Here is a 13,792-nt window from a genome sequence, read left to right on the forward strand (position 1 = left end):
TGTATGTACATCAACATTCTTCACACCATTATGAATGTTCCTGGTAATGTCTGAAGTCTCTAGAAATGAATTTTACAGACCTTCCAGTAATCAATATAGAAGTTATACTGAAATGTTTGTCTTCACCCTTTAGCGTAAAGTTATGAAAATACTATTTGTCATTGTGTGTATATATGTGTATGTGTGTGTTTGTGTATGTGTGGAGGTGGTGTGTGTGCATTTCTGTGTTAGTGTATGTGTGTGGTGGGTGTGTATGTGAATATGTGTATATGCGTGTAATAATAGGGTTATTAAAGTCAATTTATCCTCAATGATAAATTGAATGGATAAAATAAATGTTTTAGCTCTTTTCTTTGGTTTGACAATCTTATCCCCTGTAGAAAGTTTATGAATACTAGTTCCTTTATTCATTGTAGAAAATCAAGAATTATTCAAATACATAAAAAAAAATCCTCTGGAAAATATAATGGGAGATGGAATTTTATTTTTCTGGCTTGCATCAATGTTGATTATGCTCCTTTCATTTTCCCCTTGAGTGTCTACCTATTGCCCATCACTTATCCAGCAATTCTATAAATTGCTCTTAGGAGAAGGGCTACTCTAGGAGACTATTAGCAGGTGTGCATGAACGGGTAATGATGAAATAGGTTTGAAAACCTTACACTGTACCATTCTCTTAGGATAGACAATACATAATAAAAGAGAAAAATAAAACATCAAACTTTGGGAAGTCTGCAGGAAGAGAAAGAGGCCTGTTTAGCTGTGTTTACTCATTATTCTTAATTACGTTTTGTTTTTTTTTTTTTGTCTTTTTTTCGTGACCGGCACTCAGCCAGTGAGTGCACCGGTCAGTCCTATATAGGATCCGAACCTGCGGCAGGAGCGTCGCCGCGCTGCCAGTGCAGCACTCTACCAAGTGCGCCACGGGCTCGGCCCCTTAATTATGTTTTTTATGACCTATGCGTCAACATCAGCCAAACAGAGATCTCTTTGGCAATCACTATTATATTAAACAATATATAAAACAAACAAATAAAACCATCAGCACTATAAAAGTTGTTTCATTTTGCTGTTGTTTATTCATTCAACAAAATGTACTGAGCGTCTAGTAAATAAAAAAGTAGTCTTGGTCATATAATTTTCTCCTATAAAAAAAAGAAAAATTTCTTAATTTATGTCTATCATTCCATGTCTGTGGCCTTTTTATCCTTTTTAATCTTTTGTTGTTGCTGTTGTTGTATATCTCTTAGTTTAGTTTACTGTTTAGTTAAATACTGCTTTCATAACTTTCTGCTTTATGACACTAATTTAGATTTCTGATGGCAGGTTATCCTCCAGATGAACTGAATCTAATCTTTTGGTTCTATTTACCTAGCTGTCAGCTCAGGATATTTGGTGATAAATCACTGGTATTTTTTTTGCTTACAATTTGTCATGTTTTCTAATTAGATGACTTCGTAACATGGTGAGTTTTGCTGTTCTTGTCTGTTCCACTTAGGAATACCTTCCAGTGTTCCCACATTGGGGGATGAATGGATTGGATCTGCCAGGTCCCTTGGACAGCTGCACAGCGTGATTGCCCTATTGCTCCTTCAGTTCCTTCCTGCCTAAGAACCGGTTCTGCCACCTACTTCAAAGACCACAAAAGGGCTTGCTCTTTTCCAGATGCAAGAGCATCGTTACTGTTATCTTTCCCATGATTTTTTTTCACGGACTCCACTGGAGAACTTTTAAAACATTAAGAACTATAGCTCCCATTTAGATGGATATACTAGTTACCAAAGAACCCAAGTAAAAAGGCAGTTTTTCCTACACGTTACTTGCATGGCACGTTACACTTCACTCATTCCCTCTGCCGTTGATTCACTGACCTCAGAACGTCTGGGAGAAAAGCAGGTGTCACGCAGGCAATGATCAATGTACAGCTTTACAGTCAGACGAAGGTTTTTTCGTTTAGTTATTTGTTTGCTTTGTTCTGTTTTCTGTTGTTTTGGGCTATCATAAAACAGGTGCTGTCATGTGAAGTGGATTTTAGTGAGTTCTTGTTTGTACAGAAACTGTCTGATGGTATGACAAATGCCTAAAACTAATGTTTTCAGTAATTCATGAAAAGGGCAGATCCTATCCAAAAGGCACAAGATATTCCTTTGATTGCTGAATTTTATAATTTTTAATGTATATTTTAATAAAGATTCATAACTTTGTAGATGTTTATGTTTTGTGGGAAATTAAGATTAATTGTCTGCTTAAAGCCATTTAAAGGAATACAATTTCATGAAGGAGGTAAGATAAATGAAATGTATCCTATATTTTCCTTTATAATTTTCCTTATAAACTGAACTCATAAGTTTAAATAAATATAACTATTTCCATTAATTTTTTAATGAAACACTCATTACTGTAAATTGATATTTTGTTGTCACCTTTTAAAATTCTTTGTAATATACTTTATATTTTCTTTGTTCACATGAGAAATAATTTGAAAAAAAACTGTTTATTTTTATGGACCCAGTAGCAAGATGCTTACGTTAGGGCAGGTTTTGTTCGTGGGTTCGTCAGTTTATTTTCCCTGGATGTTAATGGCATGGAATGGTGGATATGAAATCAAGTGTGAACCCCTGATCCAATGGCCAAAAGCTCTGACGAGGACCATGGCTCTTCATAAAACCAACATCCAGGGGTGACAGACACAAAGGAAGGGCAACAGGTATTTTCACAATGAAAAATATTGAGATAAAACTAAGCTATTTTCATGCACTTAAATTTAGTCATTCTGAAGAAACAAATTAGAAGACATTAAAACACATCTTAAAATAATTATTAAATGTCATCAAATTATCCATTGCCCAAACCATAATTTATTTTTAAATGGACATAAATTTGGGAGAGAAGTTCCCTTTTTTTCTTTTTAGCTAAGATAGAAATGTGTCTCTAGAATTTCTTCTCCACTGGATAGATAGGACTTTCTTCCTCAAACAGATGAGATACATGTCAGTATTTTATGTATTAAATAGATATGCAAGACTTCATTAAAAAAAAAATGTACCACAGTACCTTTAAATTCAATAGCGAACCCTGATAAGCCCACGGAGGCATCGCTCCGAAATGCCAGAAAAAGACGATTTCCACTACTCTCTATTCTTTCTGGGGCTTGAGAGCCCTGAAAACTTCCAATTAGAGGGCTGTTGGAATCCTCCCCTTCATAGATGTGAAGAAAATCATAGCTCGGCTCCATATTGAAACTTAAAAGGAAAGAATAATGATTATGTTATATACCTAATACATATTTCCTTTATCTTCCACAGCATTAAGCCTTTGAGGGCACAAAGTGATTTTATTTGCTTTTATGTAATAATCTTAATGATTAGGAAATCAAAAAGTTAAATGTAATAATAATCTAAATGTTAAAATAGCAATAAATATAAAAAATATCAATTGTAATAAATACTATTAGTATTTTGCATAATGACCATCACATTCAATACAATTTTTAAGATAGCTAATTAAAATGAATCAGAATAAGATAGGTATAATATGTCTTCCCTATACCCATAAATTTGCTAACGAAATGTATTTTGAAAGAACTCGGCTCAAAAGGGATGAATAGAATACTCACTGATAGAATATTTTTATATGAATATTTTTAGTTTTAAAAATGTGTATTCTTGCTATCACTAGCTATTCTTATATTTTAAAAAATTATCTTTGTTTTTACTTTAAAAAACATAATTGCCTCCCCTTGCTTAGATAAGTCAGCCAATATTACTGGTGCCTCAAATGGTACACAGTGTAAACTTTCTCACATCAAGTTTCACCACCACTGACTGTTCTAATTTTCTCTCTCTCTTCCTCCCACTCTCTCCAGTTCTCTTTGTCTCTTTCTCTCTCCTCTGTTATTAATGTTCAGTCAATCCCCGAAGCATCTAATGGTTTAAACCCAAAGCTCTCAAAGGGTATGCTATCTTTTTGATGGGAAGCCTGTGATTTTATCTGAGACATGAAGGCTGACACAGACTCTGAGCTTTAAAAACATACATACTCTCAAGTGAAAGATCGAATGCCTAAGATCTTGAAGTGATCATTGAATTAATAAATTAGAAGGAGGTATTAAAGTCACCCTTGATGGCCAGATTCTCCTTTTTTCTCACCTCTGTATCAGACTCTTTTTATGTCTTTGACAAGAACTCAGTTTATGCAGTTCCTACTCTTTCCTTTCCGTCAGCAGAAATTTGGGGTAACTGAGACAGCAAGGGTCAAGGGTTTTTTGTAATTGCCCAGATATGCTATTGTTGAATTGCTCTAACTTTTCTGGAGATTCAAATGATAAAATATGAACAGAACGTTCCTCCACAGGTCACCAGTGGTACTTGAAAGATACAGTGAAACAGGAGGACCAGCGAGGGCCGAGCATCAGCACTGCAGCCAACCCTGCCTCACTCACTCCCACGTGAGGTCCCGAATCCCTTTACTAAAGGAAGTTGTGTCAGGTTTCTTCCTCTGTTTATTTGACAAGTTCACTGATGCCAGAAATGAAGAAGGAGAAAAAGATTGGAGTTACTAGGTAGAGGGGGTAACAGGAATTTTATGAGCCATGTGGAATTTCATTGGAATAATAATTTTATTTGGAGTACTTTGCAAGGATATTATTAGAATCTGGTCACACTGTATCCCCAATATTTGGCATAGCTAATTATTATTATAGATTATTCATTGAACACTAAAAATACAATCACACACACACACAAACATGCATTTCATTTGATCTCTCTTTTAGGATGTACCATAATTCATGCATAGGAGTGAAATTTACAATTAATTATGATTTCATTTGTTAAGTCCTGCCTTATTTCTACCTGTGCTACCTGCATATTTCTACAAGATCTAATGATAGGCCAAAGTCTGACCAAACTTTTGAACCAAATTTAATTTAATGTGTGAGCATCAGCCCCACAGTCTATAGGGGATATGATAAAACATCTCTCCCTCAAAACCCCAAGTACCAGAATGAGCCTTCAAATCTGTAATTCCTTGTGTTTATTGTCAGTAATGCAAGACTCCTATTGTCGGGCTAGGGCTAGATCTGGAGCTCACAAACCCCTCAAGCCTGTCGTCCAGACTGGGCCACAAACCCTTCACACGCAGGTCTATGAGCTAGCTATCTGGCAAAAAGTTCCTCGGAGCCGTAGGTTCGAGGGCATGGCTGCGCAGGGCAGACGCCTGAGGCAGAAAACGCCAGCCAAGCAGTGGCCCCGCGTATGCACACTAACTCCACCCACACACACCTCATTTACAAAGAACGTGCTGCACCATCCCAACCCAACCTCAGTCGAGGGGGCCTGATTAAGTTATTCTGCTATCCCAACATCCATCCTCCCCTCAAAGGCACCCCTGAATTTCTCTGTACTATTTAACAGTGCACCATGGGTGGCCCTGGTCAGCACCAGCCTCCTGTCTGGGTGGTTGAATATCCTTGTCTCAGTTCATGACTCTGAATTCGTTCTCCCCACCACAGAGATCTAGTTGTTAAGGTCCCTGGATAATTTCCACCTGAGCACATGCAAATTCCAGATCAGAGAAGTCACAGGTATGTAAAATTTCTGAGACGTTGAGCCAGCTAACGAATCATAGAATCTAAGAGTTGATAGAGACTTAAAGATTCTCTATTCCAACCTGTTCTAGAGAAGTGTGTAAAATACAGTGAAAAAAATTCTCACATAAAACTGCCTTGTATATTATCAAATGAGTTACAATTTAGGAACCTTGGTAATCGTTGCTGTGATACAATGGAAGGTAGGAAACTCCCACTAAATAAGGCTCTGTGTTCAGCAACAGGCTTTTAATTGTTATTTTCTTTTAATCCCCTGGAACCAGGGGTGACTCCTGGTGTTAAGTAGGCAATACTAGAATTTAGCATTAAAAAAACCCACAAAGATATCAAAAAAATATGGATATCACCAAACGTTCACTGGTTTTGTTTAATGCTAAATGACATAAGGTATTTATCATTTGATAAATTTACAGCAACTTTTGTAAGTTCAGAAAATGATGACTTATCAACATACTTAAGACTCAGAATCATCAATACTTAAATTACAGTGACTCAGATCTCATCAGGAGGAGAAAGTGAAGGAAGGTAATAACAGACAGGTCTTAAATACAGATATAAAGACCTCTAGGAAAGGAAATGTTTCCACTGACAGGTAAGTAAATATAATTAGACTATTTTGCCCTGGATAGCTAAGAGAGAAATAGGATAGTCTACAGATCCATTTACCTTTAAAAATATCTCTTTCATTTAGTTCAAAAATCAAAGTATAAGGTTGGAAAAAATCTTGGGATTCAATAAAATGTAACTATCACATACAGATATTGATCATATGATAGTATTATAGAATTTACTTTATAAAAGAACCATAGTATTTGAACTTTTATCATCTAATTTAGCTGGCACAAGTTAACATTTATGAGATTAATGACTAATAATTCAGACTTTACCGCAGCCAAATTTTGGGGAGCTTTTGTTTTCAAAGCTCTAATAAGTTTTGACTACAGTAATGATAATAGCAATGCTACCCCTGGGAATGTTCAGATAGGATGTGCTACGGAAATGAATTAGCTGTCATGCATTAAGAGAAATAGGAGATATTGATGAGAAATTATAACCAAGAATATCTGTATCATGTTTTTTATTACTTTTCTGGGATATTCTGTAAATTAAGCCTTCTTATATGAAACACATTGTGTGCAAGATAAACAGTATTTAAAAGTAATTCTTGTGTGTCTTAGCACAAGTAGAATGCTCCAGAGAAAAATAACATGTCTCCATTTGTGTCATTCTGCAGCCTGATGTAGTATGTATTAGTCACTAAATCCAGTGCTTTCTAAGATATAAAATTGGTGACACTCTGAGGTGATAAATGAGGTAATATTTGGGTATGGCATTTAAAATCCCACTAAAAAGAAGTATGCAGTGAGAGGTGGTACCTTTTGAATATCAAGGCGATGACAAAGTCCGGGTTCACTTTGATTGTCCAGTCACACTCTTTCCCAGGAGGATAGGGCTGGGGGTAGTTGGGTGATAAAATAACACCCACTGGGCCAGTCAGATTCCCACCACATGCAGCTGTCACATAACGAAAGTCACAGAGGAAAAGTTAGGACAGAGAAGAATGCCGGTCAATTCTTCAAAATAAAAGGGCTCGTTCACCAGCATTTCCCCCATCAAAGAGCCTGTGTGCTGGGTTATCAATTAACCAGACAAAATTTTACACCCAAGAAGTCTGTACATTTTTCATGTAATAGTTAATAAATTTTATGTAATACCCCACCCCACTTTTGGGGAGGGTGTTCAAACTTCTGACATATTAAGTTTTTGCCTATAGTTTAAAATTTTACCCAATTGAAATGTTATCCAACTGAAATTGAAATTTTACCCAACTGAACAAACTACTTAATCCCCACACCCCCAAACTTGCACACACGTGCTCGTACACACACACAAACTTGGATAGAAAAAAAAATCCCCATGAACATCATTGTGTGGTCATGTTAATTCTTTTGCCATTTTCCATGCTTTACAAGGTCATTGCTTATTGATTTCATGTGGTACAAAGACTGCATTCTGTTCACCATTTTATCCCTAATGTCTAACACAGGTCCTTGATCATACTAAGTATTCAGGAAATATTTGTTGAGTAAATAAATACTTGCCATTTCATATTTCTCACAGTCCTCTGATATACGCAGGGCTTGGACTATCGTCCCCACATTTCAAACTAGCAAAATGAGCACCAGAAGTTTAAGTGACATCTGAGAGTACATCATCAGTGAGGGACTGAGCTAGAATGTTACCTTCTAAAAATATTATTTGATCACAATGCTTCATTTATTATTATTAGAAAGAAGCACTTTATATGATAATAATATATTTAGTTATCAATTTTGAATGAATGTTTGCATTTATACTAGGAAGGTAGTAATTATGCTGCTCAATGTTGGTAAGAGGCAAGCCAATTTTGTTCTTGAATCTGAAGATATTTAGGATTATTTGATTTATTAGATAAGATTTCTCTTAAATTTCCATCACATGGAAGGTGCAAAACACCACAGAATCCATAAGTACACACGTTAGATACATACACGAATACTCTGGGTTTAAAGGTTCTTTATGACAAATTCTGTGGTTTGTCACCAACTTGTTTTAAAATATCAGTCCAGTTAAATCCTAGCTTTCTCCCTAAGCTATGCATTTTATTTCACAACATTGAGCATATACGCATTTAGAAAAATAAATAAGTAGATAAAATATGTCCTAATTGGTGATCTTTTTCTTCATAGAATAAAAGACTTTTTGAAAATAAGATGAAAGATGAAGAAGGTACATGCTTCAGAGTTTTCAGTGATGAATGTGTCTTTACTCATTTAACATTTCTGACAACATAATTTTCCATAGGAAGAAACAACTAATACCAGTACTTTTTCTTGTAATCTCACAGTCTCATCAAAGGCAAACTCTGAGTAGTACCGTAAGATATATTTACAATAAATTCTAACAGATATATACTCTATAGGAATGTGGTATAATTTCCCCCATACACACAAAAGAGTAAAATGCTTTTTGCCCTAGTATGCAATTTCACTTTAAAAATCTATGTAAAACAATGGTCTAATCAGCTTTCACAGGACAGTACCTTCTGGAATCAAGCAGCAGAGACCAATTAGGGAGCTGTGCAAATGTAGAGAAAGCAGGTACCTAAAGGTCTAGAGGATTCTGCTCCACACAGGTTTTGTAAGATGAAAAATGACAGATTCAGGACAGTGGCTTCAGGGTGCTACCAGCAGGAAGAGTTCAAGAATATGATTCAAATATTGATTCAAAAGAAACCAAGGGAAAATCTTGTCTCATTCCTGCAGATCCCAAGAGACACTTTCAAATAAGGCTTTTAAAAGCTTAAAGTGGAATTAAGTAGCACTGTCTTGCCTAGTTTGTTGTCTCTGCTTGTCTGGTATTCTTCATTTAGCTTTGTTCAGTTTTAATGAGATAGCTTGCAAAATATTTTGGATAGAATTAGAATTGAGCACAAAATGCAATTCAGAGTTTCTAGGAAATTCTCCAAAAGGAATGGACACAGATACAAAATCCACATATTTCTACCATCTCCCTTTATGCTAAAGGTTTGGGGCAGCACTCTCTAATGCGACACATCAATACGTCTGCATCAAAACATATGAAAGTTCACACCATTAAGTGACTTAAATAGTCTCTAAACAGCCACATGTTAGGTCAGGGCAGGCTGTTGACACCAAATGAGTTTCTGCAAACTTAGGATGAATTTTCGCTTTTCGGAGCTCTTCAGAATTTGGACTTGGGGGAAAAGCGACTGCAGGCTATATAAGAAATGGAAACCGTGGAGACTTTTGAGGGATGCTTTACTCAGAATTAGAAAGTAGTTAGTGTCCTCTGGTCTTTTAAGACCTGGCTAAAAGCCAAAAGGAGAGCCTCCATAGCAGAAGTCCTTTGGGAAGTGAAGAAACAAAGCCGTCCGAGCAAACCCTAACAGCAAACGACATGCTGCTGAAGACAGGTGTCGCACACGACAGGCGAAAGGTTAACAGATTTTATAAAAGACAGAGAGAGTAGCTAGTGAGCGTGAAACATACTGTTCAGGAAAAATTATAGGAGCCCACTATTTTGGACTGAGCTCCTGCACTAGACCCCAGCAGACCAGACTAGAGTTGGAAATGGAGCCACTCCTGCCAAAAGTTCCAGGTCACCAAACTCAAACTAAGCTGTGGTCTGACCTTGCGAGAAATCAGGAGAGAGGAGTGGCAGCCAGTTTCCCAGACAGCCAGTCTGTCTTCAGTAGGCATGATAAAGACGTGACAATGACGGTCCCTCTGCTTTAATCCTGGCACAAAACGGATAGCCTGAAGTAACCTGAGGTTAAACAATCAGTCATTTTTCTATTGTTCTGTCTTCCTATCCCCACCTTACAAGGAAAGTAACTCGAAGTGACCAATGTGCTTCTTTTTCTTTGTTTCTGCTTTCTTCAGCCCCTTTCTGTCTGTAGAGGCAACTTCTTTCACTCAGCTCGTGGGAACACTTACTGTGTTTTATAAAAATGAAGTGTTGCCCAATTCTAGAATCACAATAAAGCCAATTGAGATCCTTAGACTAAATTTGTTGTGATTTTGTCCTTTGATAATACACTAATAATAAAGGGAAAAAAGTTAGCTGGCTAATCAAGAAAGAACAAATTCAAATGGCCAATAAGAAAAGAGGTTAACCTCATTATTAATATTAAATGTGAGTTAAACAACAAGGAATCATCACTTTCCACCCATATTAAATTATGAGACTAAGAACTACCATATGGCATGTTTTTTTCTGAGTCTGGGGAAAAAAAACATACATGGCAATGGAAACGGGTGAAACTGTTTTGAAAGAGTTTTTAAAAATATTTTAAAAGTCCTAGAAATACCGAAGTTTGCAGAAATGTATTACTCATCAATAATCAGAGATGTGCTTTGCAACAAGGGTATTCATTGCAGCTAACTTCCTAATAGGGAAAAGGTTGAAACAGCGTAATTGTAGAATAATAAGGACTAGTGAAATCAGTATTAGTAGATCTAAGACAGGCTATGGGTGGTCTGTGAACCAATCTGACTCCATTCTCCCTGCAGAGGACACTTTGTTACTTTCCTGCTACTCAGTCATGAGACCCCAGAGTATGAGATTACCCCAAGGCCCTGATAAAAGTAACCAAAAGAGACCTGCTGGGTATAACTGCCCTAATAAAATAAACTGAGATAAGAAGGGAACAGTTATTCACTGAGTTGCAAAATCCCTTCCCCAAGGCTTGTTCTTTATTTAAAACTTATCATTATCTACCCATTTTTTTCTTTCCCTGTAAGCATAAAAACTAAATTACAGGCTAACCCAGAGACCCCTTTGGGAGTTGCATGCAGCATGCTCCTGGAACTGACCCCCGCCAACCACGTGAAGATATCACAAATCATCAAGACAAGATGCTGGTGTCAATTGAGGGGCTGCTTGCCTTTAAAAAACCTTCCCCAGCTTCTCTCCGGGAGACAGCTTTGCTATTGTCTCCCTTAAGCATTAGTCTGTCGCTTCTTAATAAAGCGTTGCTTGCCTTAAATTCTGCTGGGTGCTTTGTTCATTTCCATGACATTGTGACCCAAGAGCTTAATTTGGTAACATATCCAGACAAAGAGACACCAGATATCTATATGTTATCTACATGGTTGGTGCTATAGTTGTAAGAATAGCTGCCTTCCAAAAAGACACTGTGCAGTCATTAAGAACTAGTAGAAAATACATAATAACACAAAAGATACTCACCATGTTCTGGTAAGTAAAAAATGCAATTTACAGAATCATCTTTCAGGACACTGTCATTTAAAAATAAATTATATATATAGAAGATAATTATGAAGTTTATTTATGAACATTTATGTTAATAGTAATTGCCTCCACATAAGATGACAGCTTTTTTCTTCTGTTTTTGCTTTATTATAGCTGCAATAAATGTGTATTACCTTCTAACAAGAAAAAAGGTTAAAAAAAAGATAAAAAGTGTCTCAAATCTTCAGAAAATAATTTATTTAAGTTGTAATACATGATCAGCTGATGCCTTAAAGAGCGAATTTCTAACAGAGGACATAACCTCATTCTGAAAAAAAAAAAAATTTACAAGGTCACAAAAAGAGGGTAACGTTCACTAATTCACAAATATGTTTTCCATTTTTCTCTTAATTAATTAATACCTATTTGGGTAGGCAGGTCTCTGCCAAAATAATTGATTACTCAGTTGCCTGTGATTTCACCTTGCCCTCGTAGCTCAGTTCAAGACTGAGGGGGCATTATCTATTGTCTTTGCTGAGGATTGGAGTATCTAGGTGCTGATCAAAATTAGATAAGAGATGACCTAACAAAAGACTATGTATTAGTTGGGAAGATGGTCAAATTTTACAATTACATGTTTACATTAATGTAAAGTGAAAAATTATCTTTAAGAGATTAACTAACAGTTGTATTGCTTTTTAATGCACTCTTCCCTGAACTTAAAACCATGCAAAATGGAAGGGGAAAAAAAAAGAGGCCTTGCCTAATCAAAAAAATAGGCCAATGGTTTAAAATGATTGTTGCATTTATAGCTAATTACTCAACTTTAAAAAAGAAACACGCAGAAAACTTACAAGTCTCCTGATGACTCAGCTTGAAATAAAATGCATGACTATGCTCGCAAAAGTTATGAAATGTAAATGCAGCACAAAACATTAAATAAACATGGATAGCTCTCTGGCAAGGTTGAGAATGCTAATAAGCAGAGCTATCACATCTCATCTATCTTCAGAATATTATAACGTGCACTTTGTAATAAGTAGGAAGCTGTGTGTCAAAGCTGCACAAGACCACTGAGAACTTCTCTACTGCTGTGTATATGACAATAAAAATCATTTTAAACCACAAAATCCCCTGAAGGTTACCCTATGCAAAATGGCCCATTAACTATATGCATGCCATTTTATTATCACTTCCTCTCTTCACAGATTAAATTTTACTTTTTCAAACAGATAATAAAAAAAAGTACTAAGCTGTGATAACTCATTAAAATAATAAAACTTAGTAGAGTTTCTTTTTAAAATTAAGATGAAATATTCTAAATAGATATTTTATGGTAAAATATTTAATTGATGAGATAATCTACATATAACTACTACTTTACATAAAAATATCTATTGCCCTCTAATCCTATTTGTGATAGACCATCCTAAATGGCTATTTAAAGTCTACAAAACCATTTGTTATCCTTTTAATAAGGTCAAACTATAAAATTTTAATGAATTCCAGAAACAAGTTTCTCTTTTTATCTTCATTTGACATAAGCAGTATAATTTCTAGTTTTCAGGATTCTATTTAAAATGTACCCATATTATAGAATAAAACATCTAAAAAGAGAAAGTACTTTTTAGTGAGTAGGTCTTGTTTAAGGGCATGTTTCTATATTAAAAATTAGAATAGCAATAGCAGAGTTATGAATTTTGAGCCACCCAGAATTTTAAATGACAGTAATTTGATTGGTCCATATTTATACAAGATTTGTTAAGGATAGGAAATGTTAGATAAATGTCAATTACTGTAGATTAAGTAAACTACTTCCTTTATTTCACCTAATAAAATAAAGCTTAAAGGTTCACAATAAAATTTCAGTATAGTCTCAGGGAGCCAGAGGACATTGAAGAAACTCTTGAGAAACATTTCAGAAGATATAATACATTTACAACGCCATGCTAATAATAACACACATTCATTTTTAAATGAAAAATTTCTATTGTCTGTTGCTTGATACCTATGCATGTAGGAGGGTCTGGTTGCCAAAAGAACCGGTTATTCAGTTGCACACAGGTGATTTTGGCTTGTCCTTGGAGCTGATATCCAGGGTCACACTGGAATGTGATGGTGTCCCCAGCCTCACGGCTGTCTCCATAGCGAGTGCCATTTTGAGGCATCCCTGGATCATTGCAGGTGGATGCAATTGATGCTACAAAGAAAAAAACGATACCAGTCAAATGACTAGAAACGTTTTCTACACTCATGTGGCTGTAGGTCTTGCAGGTTGAAGTAGTCTTTTTTGACACAATGAATCATTTGTCTACATATGAATACATGAAAATAATTTCTTATCCCAGGGATACATTCAATAACATACATCTTGATTATGATTACATCGAACGAATTCTAGCAAAATCTTGAAAATGCAACTGAATA

The 13,792-nt window shown here is 35.7% G+C and overlaps 1 protein-coding gene across 1 annotated transcript in view; it reads right to left on the reverse strand.

Moving 5' to 3' along the window:
* The window catches only part of CSMD1 (CUB and Sushi multiple domains 1), a 1,614,989-nt gene that overhangs the window by 266,240 nt on the left and 1,334,957 nt on the right, over positions 1 to 13,792 (reverse strand). Inside the window, exons 27-29 of the mRNA XM_063099815.1 lie at positions 13,374 to 13,565; positions 6,985 to 7,123; positions 3,055 to 3,242 (exon numbers count right to left, since the gene is read on the reverse strand). Of these exons, the coding sequence (XP_062955885.1) occupies positions 3,055 to 3,242; positions 6,985 to 7,123; positions 13,374 to 13,565 (519 nt within the window). The remainder of the gene's footprint in view (positions 1 to 3,054; positions 3,243 to 6,984; positions 7,124 to 13,373; positions 13,566 to 13,792) is intronic.

Source organism: Cynocephalus volans, chromosome 1, assembly GCF_027409185.1.
Source record: "Cynocephalus volans isolate mCynVol1 chromosome 1, mCynVol1.pri, whole genome shotgun sequence".
In the NCBI taxonomy this organism is placed as follows: domain Eukaryota; kingdom Metazoa; phylum Chordata; class Mammalia; order Dermoptera; family Cynocephalidae; genus Cynocephalus; species Cynocephalus volans.